Source organism: Pituophis catenifer, unplaced genomic scaffold (genome assembly GCF_029215685.1).
Source record: "Pituophis catenifer annectens isolate HBS135680 unplaced genomic scaffold, rPitCat1.0.hap2 SCAF_3, whole genome shotgun sequence".
Lineage (NCBI taxonomy): Eukaryota > Metazoa > Chordata > Lepidosauria > Squamata > Colubridae > Pituophis > Pituophis catenifer.
In genome coordinates this window covers 207602715-207615271 of record NW_027256883.1, presented here as the reverse complement: position 1 = coordinate 207615271, position 12557 = coordinate 207602715, and the positions used below count along the sequence as shown (strand labels likewise).

Genomic DNA, 12557 nt, shown 5'->3' with positions numbered 1-12557 from the left:
TGCTGTTTTTAGTTGATCCTGGTAAAAGATATGTTGTGGGTTTTTTTTTTCTGGAATAGTGAGGTTGTACTTACGTAAACAGGGCTTCAGCACAACTCAAGAAAAAGTTCAGCTTTGGTACATGTAGTAAATTAATTTCCTTACACTTAATTACACTGATTGCACTGTGATAATGCGAGTCGCTTTGAACTTGCAAGGTGGGCCACAAATTAGGTAATATTTTTTTTCTTAAAAATAAAATGACATGTAATTAAGTGCACTAATGATTGCATTGTTATTAACTCAGAGGTTAATTATGTTAACCTTACATTAGTTATCGGCAGGTGTTTGTGTTGTAACATTTTGGGTAATCTTGGTTTCTTTAATTAATCCGTGCTTCAATGTATGGTGCCAATTCAGAAAAATCAATTTACTTTATAACTAAGTCAGGTGCATTGAATTTACAGAGCTAATAAAAAATGTTTAGTAACTGTCCGGCTAAGGATGATGAGCAAGAAAGGAGGACATTGTAGGAGACGAAGCGAAGAAGGTGGAATGAAATGCATCATCAGTTTGGAATTCTCTAAACTGCCAGAAGAGACCTAAGTTCCCTCCACCCCCACCCCCCAAATCTGTTAACTCTTACCTAGTGCCAATTTGCCTTGACCGTTGATAGATCAGATTCTTATATATAAGTAGCATTGAACAAACTCATAGTGCTTTTGAGCTCTATCCCGGCTCCTGATTTCTTGTACCTGACAGACACATGCCATTGTACTACAATGCAAACTCTATATTTGTTTCCCGATGTTAGATGTGCAAATGTTAAGGCATGGGGGTTTGGATTTCTGGTGCCATGATACACATCATCTAACCCACTTAGGCATTTTGGCTCTGTGGATCAGGGGTGCTATTCAGCAGGTTCTGGAGAACCGGTAGCGGAAATTTTGAGTAGTTCGGAGAACCAGCAAATACCACCTCTGGCTGGACCCAGAGTGGGGTGGGAGTGGAGATTTTGCAATATCCTTCCCCTGGAGTGGCGTGGAAATGGGGATTTTGCAGTATCCTTCCCCTGCCACACCCACCAAGCCACGCTCACAGAACCGGTAGTAAAAAAAATTGAATTCCACCACTGCTGTGGATGCAAATGAATGCAGTTCCTCAAGATTCAAAAGCCACAAGATTTTAGAGATAACTTATTTAGCCCATTTCTAAAGGCCATCCACCACTCTGGGAGAGATTAAAACAAATACTATGGTCAGTTAAGAACACAGATAATCCTCGATTTATGACTGGTTGCTTCGTGAATGTTTGAAATTACAACCTACCTGGAAAAAGGGACTAATGAACTACTTCCAAATTTCTAATAGTCACCCACTTCTCACAGTCACATGTCTGCATTTCAGGCTCAATTACAGTCGTAGGTCGAAAACTAGAACTGTGTTGCATTGATGAGCAATCAACAGAGGCCTAGAGGGTGGAGAAAAAAAATCACTGGCAGCTTGCAAGAATTAAAGCTGACCATAAATTGAGCTATTCTTAGAACTCGGTGAAACAAACCTGACTTCATGTAGGCTTGTAAGATCAAAGGGGTTGGAATGAAACACAAAATGGACTGGAACCCATTTTATCGAACAGCAGAAATTTATTCAAACAGAATGTTGAATGTTACCCTAACTGTTACTGTTTTTCTTACAAAAGGTGTTTTCTAAATCCCATCCTCCCTCCCCACCCCCCAATTCAGAGAAGGAAATTTTACTATCGGATCCTACAGAAACACTAAGAGAGTTTGACTTTTAACACCTGTGCGTATAAACTCAGCACATTTTCAAGTAAAAACCTAAACTTACTTCCAAAATAGCTTAAATAGCAAAATTACCCGAACCTCTATTTAAGAATTTCTGCAAAAAAATACTTTTTCTTTAAAAACCATCAGTAAATTAAATAATAAAAAAAAACTGCATACATATATACAAATGTACAGGGAATTCACTCTCCTGCTACCAGGCAACATGCCTGACTGATCCCAGGATGTATAAACTCAGTTGCTTTTGACAAGTTCCGATTCCGGTTATCAAAAATTGTGCCAAGGTGAGCCAACCCCAGTTCAAAACACAGAAGTCTCTAAAAATTTAAATTAAAAAAAAAAACGATGCTCCTTGATTCCCACAGATCCAGTTGTTGAGACTAAGTATGTCGTTGATAGCAAAAAATAAATGTCAGACTTGTTTGGCATTTGCTGTAAAGCCTCCCTCTCTTCCTAAAATTTGGAGGACAAAGCTACCATTTGCTTCCTTTTAGAGGGGTGATGACTAGTTTATCTCACTTTGTCTCCCCCGTTCAACACTGATGGGCTAGCTAGGACCTACAGTTTTCCCCCTGTTCAGACTTCAGGGTACGCTCCAGAGTTGTTCTGCCATCTTTTATGTCCTGCGCCTTTTGGTTGCGCTGGGACTGGAGGGGTTGCTGTTTGCATTTAAGACCTTCTCCGTGACTCTGTTCCGCTTTCTCTTGTCTCCTCCTTCTTTGGATCCAGACTCCGAGGAACTTCTTTCCTTCTCTTTGCTGCTGAGTTTTTCGGTGGCCTTTGTCAGGTTCCCAAGAGAAGCATATACTGAAACACAATGATGAGACCGTAATTTAAGCAACTTCTCCGTTCCCAAAAAAGAGCATGGCTGCAATGAATTTATACTGTAAGCATTTCTTTCCATACGTGATTGTTCTTTTTATAAGAAATATAAATTAATAAAATCTTATCTATGTAGCTTAAAAGCGAGTCATTCTATCCACAATTTCAAACGATCAATCAGAGTAGAGCTGGAAGGGACTTTGAGGGTCTTGTAGTCCAACCCCCTGCTCAAGCAGGACACCCTATACCAGTGATGGCGAACCTTTTTGGCACCGAGTGCCGAAACTGGAACGTGCGTGCTGTGCGTGCGTGCGTGCGTGCGTGCGTGCCAGAGTGCTGGAAACCCAAAGCCCAGCTGGCCGGTGTGCACATGCCTGTTTTTTGGCTTTTTTTTGGCCGAAAAAACTGTCTGAAAACACCCCAAAAAAACACCCTGAAAATGCCCTGAAAAGCACCCTGGTTTTTGGCCGTTTTTCAGGCTGTTTTCCGGAGCTCTGGTGCCCACAAAGACCAGCTGGCCAGCACACGTGTGCACTGGAAACCAGAAGAGCATCTGGTGACGGTGCACATGCCCACAGACAGGGCTCTGTGTGCCACTTCTGGCATGCGTGCCATAGGTTCACCATCACGGCCCTATACTATTTCAGACAAATGGTTGTCTAATCTCTTCTTAAAACCCTCCAGCGATTAAGCCCCTACAATTTGTGAAGTTAAACTGTTCTACTGGTTAATTGTTCTCACTGTCAGGAAGTTTCTCCTTAATTCCAGGTTGCTTCTCTCCTTGATTAGTTTCCATCCATCCGGTTTTATCCAATTCTTCATGGACCCAAATGGTCAGTTTTGTATCTAATTAACTAGAGGTAGACCTCGAGATACAAAGTGTAATGGAGCCGGCCCGTTACGGTCATATCTTGTAATGAGTCTTTGAATGGTTTGATCATGTGACTGGCCCAGTTTGACCACTTCTGTGGCAGTTGTTAAGCAAATCCTCGTGGCTGTTAAGCAAACCAATGGTTCGCTATGGGCATGGTTTTGCTGAAAAATTGGGAAAGCTGGTTTTTAGCCAAATCGCCCTAAAATGTGGTCCCATGACTGTAAGATACTGCAAACGGTCATAAATACAGCCCTGTGGCTGAGTGCCTGACGTATGGCCACATGACCACACAGGAAGCCTGACCATTGGAACTTTGAGTCAGTGGTGAAATCTAAAATTTGATACTACCGGTTCTGTGGGCGTGGCTTGGTGGGAGGGGTAATGTGACTGGGTGGGCGTGGCCAACTTTTTTTTTTTACTTTTAAAACCAGGTTGTTAAAGAGGTTGTTAAAAAATGCTTTCAAAAGGCTCTGACGATCCCAGCTGAGTTGCCTAATCAGCAGAGGCTTTTTTAAAAAGCCTCTGCCGATCAGGCAGCTCAGTTTGGATCGTCAGAGGCATTTAAAAGAAAAAAAAGGGTTTTTTTCTTTTAAAAGCCTTTGACGATCCCAGCTGAGCCCCGCGATCATCAGAGGCTTTTTTTTTAACTTTTAAAAGCATTTTTTCAGCCAAAGGGGTTGTAGAAAAAATGCTTTTAAAAGTAAAAAAAAAAAAAAAAGCCTCTGATGATTGTGTGGCTCAGCTGGGCATGGGGAGGGGGCAGGGATTTTTGCTACCGGTTCTCCGAACCACCCGCCTCCATCGCTACCAGATCCGGTCCAAACCGGGAGCATTTCACCCCTGCTTTGAGTCTATAACGAGATCTCATGAATAGAGATAAGAGTTTGAGGAATTCTGGGAGCTGAAGTCCACATATCTTAAGTTTAACAGAATAAGAGTTGGAAGGGACCTTGGAGATTTTCTACTCCAACCTCCTGCTCAAGCAGGAGACCATATACCATTTCAGACAAACAGTTGTCCAATCTCTTGCTACGTTGCCAAGGTTGAAAAGCATTTCCCACCTGTTAACAATGCATGATCTCTTTCAACTCTTCTAAAACATTCTACCTTCTAAAACAATTTTTTTTATGACCTGCACATGTGAGAACTAGTAAGGGCTAACCCTATCTTACTGAAGACTTGTCTTTCATATATCAAAATACCTTCTTCGGCAGCTGAGTGCGCTTCCATCTCTTCCTTTATTTCTTCCTTCACATCGTCTTCAATCATCACTTTACCTATGTGAAGAATGAGAAGCAGATCAGTGGGAAAGTAGGGTATTTCTATGTCTTTCTTCCTTCAGTTGATCTTGATAAGATCGCCAAAGTATGTTTTGGGGCAACAGGATTTTTCACTGCCAGCTCCTGCTGCCACCAAGAGCCCTCCAAATCAGCTAAAACTTTTTTTTTTTTTTTTTTGAAGTATGGGCTGGAGAAAAAACAAAAGAAAACCCATTGCTCCCCAAACAAAGAAGCAGGAAATGAGCAATAATTTCAGGGCAGAAAGTGGTAGAAAATAATATTTTTTTCAGTTTACATTCGACTAGTACTGTCCTAAAAGCTCTTTTTTGTTTGGAGCAAAAAGAGAGGTCCTTCCTATTCCATGTCTAAAACGGATGGCATTACGACTTAAATCCAACTTTATAGTTTTGGCAGATTTCTCCATGCTCTTGAAGTTGTTGCCTCTTCCCACATTTCAATAGCTTTCAAAGCACATTTTTCTATCCAAAAAAAGCATTGAAAGGAACATCAGATTTAGTCTAATCAATCCAGTGGTGAAATGTAAAATTTGTTACTATCGGTTCTGTGGGCGTGGCTTGGTGGTGATGTTAACGTGACTGGGTGGGCGTGGCCAACTTTTTTTTTTTTACTTTTAAAATATTTATTCTACAACCTCTTCCGCCGAAGAGTTGTAGAAAAAATGGTTTTAAAAGCCTCTGATGATCCCAGCTGAGCCGTCCGATCATCAGAGGCTTTATTTTTTTTTTACTTTTAAAAGCATTTTTTCAGCTGAAGAGGTTGTAGAAAAAAATGCTTTTAAAAATAAAACAAAAAACCCCTGATGATTGTGCGACTCAGCTGGGCATGGGGGGGGGGGGAGGGATTTTTGCTACCAGTTCCCCGAACCACCTACCACCATCGCTACCGGATCGGGTGATCCGGTCTGAACCAGGAGCATTTCACCCCTGAATCAATCCCTTCCCACCAAAAATGAATAGCATCCTCCAAGATGGAGATTTGCTTCCTTCCTTCCTTCCTTCCTGAAAACATGAGCGATGCTCTGCTTTCAGGACAGAATTTAATAGCCTTCCTTAACTCCCTAGCATGGCCACTGCTAAAAATTCTGGCAACTGAAGTCCAGACATCTGGAAGGCTCCAAAGATAGCTCAGGTTTACAAAGTTCTCCAAATTTTCTGGAAACAAAAAAGCATAGGTTTAGGAAGCCACTTCATCTTGGTTTGGAAGCTTTACCTGTGCTATCGTCGGGGCTCCATTTTGGAGGAGAGCAGAAAACAGCTTCCAAAAACAAGTCGCGGTGTCTTTGTAAACCTGTGCTGTTTTGGACAACTTTCAGAAAGACACCACAGCTTGCTTTGAAAATCATGGTTGTAAGATGAGGACTACCTCATGCCGAATTCTGTCCGTTTGAAGATCATATCAATGTATCCTCCAGTGTAATGGCTTAGCTGCAATTCTATACAGACTTTTACTGTAATATTTTGTTTGCAAGAAATGTACCGTCCATCCAATTGCCTCACCTTCTTTTACTTCTTGAATAATTTCTTCAGGGAGGATGAAGTTTTTTTCTGAGTTGGGGAAAGGAAGAATCTCCGACTCATGCTTAAAAAGAAAAACAAAATTAATTAAACTGATTTTGCCAACCTTTAGATTTTTCCAAATAAACATAAACAAAGTAAGATTTTGCAATTAGGGCATAATATTTTGAAAGAGCTCTTGTTTTGTTTCTAGCTCTTCCTTTTTTCTTTTTTTTTCCTGACCTCTAAACTCGTTTAGCTTATAAAATCAACACTTCTCACTTCTAGGTTTTTAAGCTTGTATGTGTTGATGTCTGATTCAGCATGTATATTATTTTATTCTCTTGTGTATTTTTATTGTATAACTGCACTGTATGCTATCATTAATCATACTGTATATAATTTAATTATTCTGCATGGTATTGCTGTTGCCTATGATACCTAAGATCAACAAGATTTCCTTTAAAAAATGAAAATATACACTAAGACTGCAATCGTTACAATTTGTGCATCTTTCTCACATATGATATAATCCCTAAGTGGGTGTTACAGATATATGGCATGTGCATAAGAAAGATAGCAACTAGAACTAAACCACCATTGCCTTCTCAGATTAATTTTAGATCTTGTGATGTCTTTTCAATTCTTAATTTCCAAGCATTTTATCTGATCACAGTATTTCAATACCTACAGAGCTTTTTGTAGGCACAATATGGGTTTCCAGGAAAGGTATTTAACAAGCAAGGACGAAAGGATAAAGGGGTGCATGATATAAAAAATTTCATTATATATTGTATCAACCCTAACCAATTCACTGCAGGACGAAGGTCTCTTTATTGGGCCATAATCTACCTGGGTTGTCCAATGAGGGTGAACAGACAGATGTTTTTTGATTTCCCAATCTAGTGACTAGCCCCAAGTGATCCAGCCTGCTTGCGTGTCAAAGGGATGACTAGAATCTGGCTCTCCCTATCTATAATTCAACCCCTGAACGGCACTGGTTCTTATACCTATATCTAACATCTAGCTCAAAGATGGTGAATCTATGGCACACACCTTAAAGGTGACATGTTTTGAGTGACACACCAGTGTTTAAAGGTAAAGGTAAAGGTTCCCCTCGCACATATGTGTTAGTTGTTCCCATCATCTCAGTTTCAAAGCCGAAGAGCCAGCACTGTCCGAAGACATCTCCATGGTCATGTGGCCGGCATGATTTAATGCCAAAGGCGCACGGAACGCTGTTACCTTCCCACCAAAGGTGGTCCCTACTTTTCTACTTGCATTTTTTACGTGCTTTCAAACTGCTAGGTTGGCAGAAGCTGGGACAAGTCATGGGAGCTCACCCCCTTACGTGGCACTAGGGATTCGAACCGATGAACTGCTGACCTTTCGATCGACAAGCTCAGCATCTTAGCCACTGAGCCACCGTGTCCCTGACACACCAGTGTTTACCAACACCCAACTATTCTTGAAAGGACACCCGGTTCTCTAGTGATTTTTGGAGGCTGAGCAAGAATGGGATATGATCTTGTGCAGCCTTTGGAGCCACTGAAAATGAGTTTGTTTTACTTGTATTTCATTTTTGTGATGATATGACATTTATTTACATAATACATAGCACCACACATGATTGGACTGTAATTTTTTTTAAAAAAAGAAGAATGGTTTCTCTTTCCTTGGACGGGTTATCATGTCAACAGAGTAAAGTTTGGCATTTTCCAAATTTTTGACACACGGAGCCCAAAAGGTTCATCATTATTGATTGAGCGTGTATTTCCAAGAGGGTTCTCTGTACCCAACATGATTTCTTGGGTATTATGATCAGCCTCACAGTCAGAGGTTCCAAAGACTGAGAAATAGCTCATGTGGAATATTTTTGTCTGCACGCAACTGCATCTCTGATGCAAAAGGGAGCATGAGGGATGGAAAGACCACACAACAATGGCTTCCCCTCTGAAAGAACAAACTATCATCATTTCTCCACCTGACTTGGGTTGCAGAACAGGCACTTTCTATGGCCAGTCCTCACTGCTGTAAATCAGCAGAGGCACCGACCTCTGTTTTTCACCTGTCAACACTTACCAGTGCCTGCATGTCATACATCGTGCTCAAGTGATCCCAGATAACTTTGGAAGAAATTTGCCTCCCAATATTCTGACTAAATTTATCTCGGATACAGATCATGTGAAAATGGCGATTCACACCTGAAGGGGAAAGAAAGAGTGAGAACAGTGGAAGGGGGGAGAAAAAAAACAGTGGAAGGGGGAAGAAAAAAAAGCTAACACAAAAAGAAAACCTTCTGCGTGTCACACTCAAGTTCTGATGGCTTATGCAGTGTTTCTGAACCTTGACAATTTATAAGTTGTGTGGACTTCAACTCCCAGAATTCCCTACCCAGCATGGGGAATTCTGGGAATTCAACACACATCTTAAAGTTGCCATGGTTGAGAAACACTGATTTAATGGGCACATCCATGATTCTCTTTGGAAATGATATAGAAGCAGTTTAATTTTTTTTTTAAATTTTTTTTTTTTTTTTTAATTTGATTTATATGCCGCCCTTCTCCGGAGACTCAGGGCGGCTTACAATGTGCTCAGCAATAGCCTTCATACTTTTGTATATTTTATACAAAGTCAGCTTATTGCCCCCACAAACTGGGTCCTCATTTAACCTACCTTAGAAAGGATGGAAGGCTGAGTCAACCTTGAGCCTTGGAGAGATTCGAACCAGCAGTAAATTGCAGGCAGCTGTGTTAATAACAGGGTGCTTTAAACCACTGTAGTACCAAGGCTCTAGTCTAGTCTACATGATTGGCATTCCTTGGAAGTGTCTAATTCAGGGTAGTCCTTAAATTATGACCACAACTGAGCCCAAAATTTCTGTTGCTAAGCAAGATCATTAAGTGACTTTTGCCCCATTTGATGATTTTCCTTGCCACAGCTGTTAAGTGAATCACTGCAGTAATTATATTAGTAACATGGTTATTAAGTGAATCTGACTTCCCCTTTGACTTTGCTTGTCAGAAAGTTGCAAAAGGTGATCACATGATCCCAGGACATTGCAAGCATCATAAATAAGAGTCAGTTGTCAAGCCATTGTGACCATGGGGATGCTGCAACAGTCATAAATATGAAAAATGATCATAAGTCAACAATCACAAGCTGTTGCAAGTTCCAATGGTCACTAAATGAACCAGAATTGCTCCTATTCAGCTTCCAAGTCCAGGCAAGGTGCCTGCTGAGGCCACAAGTTACTTTATAAATACTGCAATACAAACCTCTTCCCCCCTCTCAAGATATCTAGTTTAAAAATTTACAACACCACAGTGGATCAAGAATACAACTGGCCAAATAGATTATACACCAAATAGATTTGGCTGCAGGGAGTAAGAGGTGCACTGGGGACAGTTAAGTAGGGAAACTTTTGCAAAAATGGCATGCTTTATCCACCAAGGACAAATGGATATGTGGGGCAAAGGAGGGTTAACAAATTCAGCCATTTTTGCCTCTGTGAACTTATTCACAAAGTACCAGATCACACTACTTATGTCAAGCTTAATATGGAGAGAAAAAAAACAACAACAACAACCCTCCAGGTTGCAATCAAGGAAAGCAAAACCTGTTGGGGAAAAAAAATCATGCACAAATAATTTAGATTCCAAGGTCTTCTTGGCCAAACTTCTACTCTCTTGTAAAGGGCCACCATATAATCACGATGGAATAAATGGGAAAACTACGTAAAATAACCCAAATACAATCTGATTCTGCTTGCAAGATCTTAAGCACTATTTTGGGGTTTGTGAATATTTTTTTAAATATTTTTTTTTTTAATTTTCTTTTAATACAAAACATTCCATCATTCATTAAACAGTGTGTCGTCTGGGTACACATTTTTTGTGTCATAACAAGTAAAGCTTACCACCATATCTTTTCTTTTATGTACACTGAGAGCATATGCACCAAGACAAATTCCTTGTGTGTCCAATCACACTTGGCCAATGAAAAAATTCTATTCTGTTCTGTTCATATTCATATTCATATCCATATCCGTATCTAAGGGGTTTGTGAATTTTTGAGGGAACAGGTCTGGTTTTAAGCTCCAGGTCTGTTTTCATTAAAAAACCAGGGCTCCAACCTCCAATACTTTCCATTATTATTGACTTTCCTCTCAATTTCATCTAAAAAAGAAAAGCTTCTTCCACTGGAGACTCCTCAATTTTTGAGGGAATCTCCGGAAGTGAGCTCTAAAAAGCAAGAATATAGAAGCCCTTCTCTCCTTCTAATCTAGTCCATTGAGCCTGGGCTCTCCTGGTGGTCTCCAATCCAATAATAACCAATAATAATAATAATAAATCAGAACCACCTCAGCTACTTAAGATTTCCAAAGACAGCTGGCCACCCTGGAATTTATCCCGGAAGGAAACAACAACAACAACAACAAAAAAGATGCTTTTATTTTCGGGCCAAATACCCCTTTTCACCCCTACGGCCTGAAAAATTAAATCTTGCTGCCCTCCAGCCCGAAAAGGCCGTGTTAACGGCAATCCAAGCCGGTTTGGAAAGGAAGTGCCGGGCCGAAAGTGGAAGGCCCAGACCCCGCGCTGCCGTTAAGAATCCCGCCCGCCTCCTCGCGCCTCACCTCGGCTGGCGCCCCTTACGCGAGGCCGAGGCTCGACCTGCGGCCTGCTTCTATCTATCTCTCCTCCCCCCCCCCCCTTTCCCCTCAAAAGCACTCACCGACGGGCTTGTGGCCCAGCATGGCGTGAAAGAGGCACACTTCCACTTCGGGGCTCCACACCACCGGCACGGGCAGCAGCGGCGGGGGCGGCGGCGGCGGAGGAGCCGCCGACGTGGCTGCCATCGCGGCCGAAGCGATAGCAGCCGCCGCAGCCGCTGCGTCCTCTGACGATGCTTGAGACCCGGGCTCCATGACGGCCGGAGTAGGCCCAGGGCCCAGGCCAGAGCAGGGGGGCTTCACCTCCGCCGCCCCGGCCGAGCTCTCCGCTTCGCCCATGGCCGCCGCCGAGGCCCGTGCGGAGGCCCAGCGCCCTCTGGCGACCGCGCCGGGCTGCACCGTCAATGGCCGAGGAGCAGCTCTTAGCATCTCTCTTTAGCTGTCCCTAAAGTGCTTTTTCCCCCCCCACAAGACAAGAGGCAACTGGACTTTCTGGTGTGGGAAGCCAACCCCCCCCCCCCCACTCCCCACTCCTAGAAGAATGAAATATTTTGAGGAATATTAAAAAAAGAAAGGCAGGATAAAATATTTCCCCTAAAAGGGAAATAAAAAATCTTAACCCTTGCATCCTGGACATAAACTGTTTCAATTCCTACCCTCAAAACTATGCTATAGAGCACTGCACACCAGAATAAATAGACACAAGGACAGTTTTTTCCCCCAACGCCATCACTCTGCTAAACAAATAATTCCCTCATCACTGTCAAACTATTTACTAAATCTGCACTACTATTAATCTCATCGTTCCTATCACCCATCTCCTCCCATTTATGACTGTATGACTGTAACCTTGTTGCTGGTATCCGTACGATTTATATTGACTGTTTCCTAATATGATTTGATTGCTTATTTGTACCCTATGACTATTGAAGGGAAACAATAATAAGGATTTAATAAATAATACTAGAATATGTTATACTGGTATACTAGAATTAGTAGAAACTTGTTATTCTGTAACCATTAGGTTCCTGTAATACATATATAGCCTTTGTATTTGTATAACACACATATATTGTACGTATATGTATATATATATATACATGTATTGTATTGTATTGTGTATATATATATATATATATATATATATATATATATATATATATACATACATATATGTATACAATATATATACATATATTGTATTGTATAATACACATATATTTATATCTAACACAAATATGTCTTTGTATTTGTATCACATACATTATGCCTTTATATTTGTATCTCCTGTAACAAACATATTCTGTTATTAGGCCTCTGTAATATATCTGGTATTTGTCAAACATATCTTCCTACCATTTGATCTGAACCCATATCAATATTCTTCCTGTTTTTCTTGTGCCATCTAAGAGCATGGTACGTATCTCAGTTGGAACTGCAGACATCATCCGAGGGATAATTTATACTTCAGCCCTAATTTACACCTTTGATATGTATAAACTCGTTCCTTGCAGAACCAGGGGGCCAAATGAGCAATTGGGAGAACAAAGGAATGCTCAAGGAAGAGATAATGCTAATTGGGAGGCTTCTATTCCTTTGCAGGGCA

The 12557-nt window shown here is 41.2% G+C and overlaps 1 protein-coding gene across 2 annotated transcripts; it reads right to left on the bottom strand.

Moving 5' to 3' along the window:
* Positions 1 to 1241: 1241 nt before the first annotated feature.
* Positions 1242 to 11410, bottom strand: MRGBP (MRG domain binding protein). Of its 2 annotated transcripts, XR_011600187.1 has the most exons (6): positions 11014 to 11290; positions 8359 to 8480; positions 6280 to 6361; positions 4685 to 4759; positions 2349 to 2593; positions 1242 to 1449 (listed from the first exon to the last, which is right to left on the bottom strand). XR_011600187.1 is itself a non-coding variant. In XM_070940126.1 (5 exons), exons 1-5 carry the CDS (start codon positions 11378 to 11380, stop codon positions 2403 to 2405), a joined length of 837 nt encoding a protein of 278 aa, XP_070796227.1. In that variant the 5' UTR covers positions 11381 to 11410; the 3' UTR covers positions 1605 to 2402. The 2 variants fall into 2 exon arrangements, 1 of the variants encoding a protein (XP_070796227.1); XM_070940126.1 differs by lacking the exon at positions 1242 to 1449 and having other exon boundaries at positions 1605 to 2593; positions 11014 to 11410.
* Between the last annotated feature and the right edge of the window lie 1147 nt (positions 11411 to 12557).

What these genes read in the sequence shown, in the direction of transcription:
- MRGBP (XM_070940126.1), bottom strand. Translation starts at nt 11,380, where the DNA reads ATGCTAAGAGCTGCTCCTCGGCCATTGACGGTGCAGCCCGGCGCGGTC. An exon ending in TGTATGACATGCAGGCACTG is followed by an intron (nt 6,362 to 8,358) that starts GTAAGTGTTGAC and finishes TTTCTTTTTAAG; the next exon opens with CATGAGTCGGAGATTCTTCC. An exon ending in TATTCAAGAAGTAAAAGAAG is followed by an intron (nt 4,760 to 6,279) that starts GTGAGGCAATTG and finishes TTCTTCACATAG; the next exon opens with GTAAAGTGATGATTGAAGAC.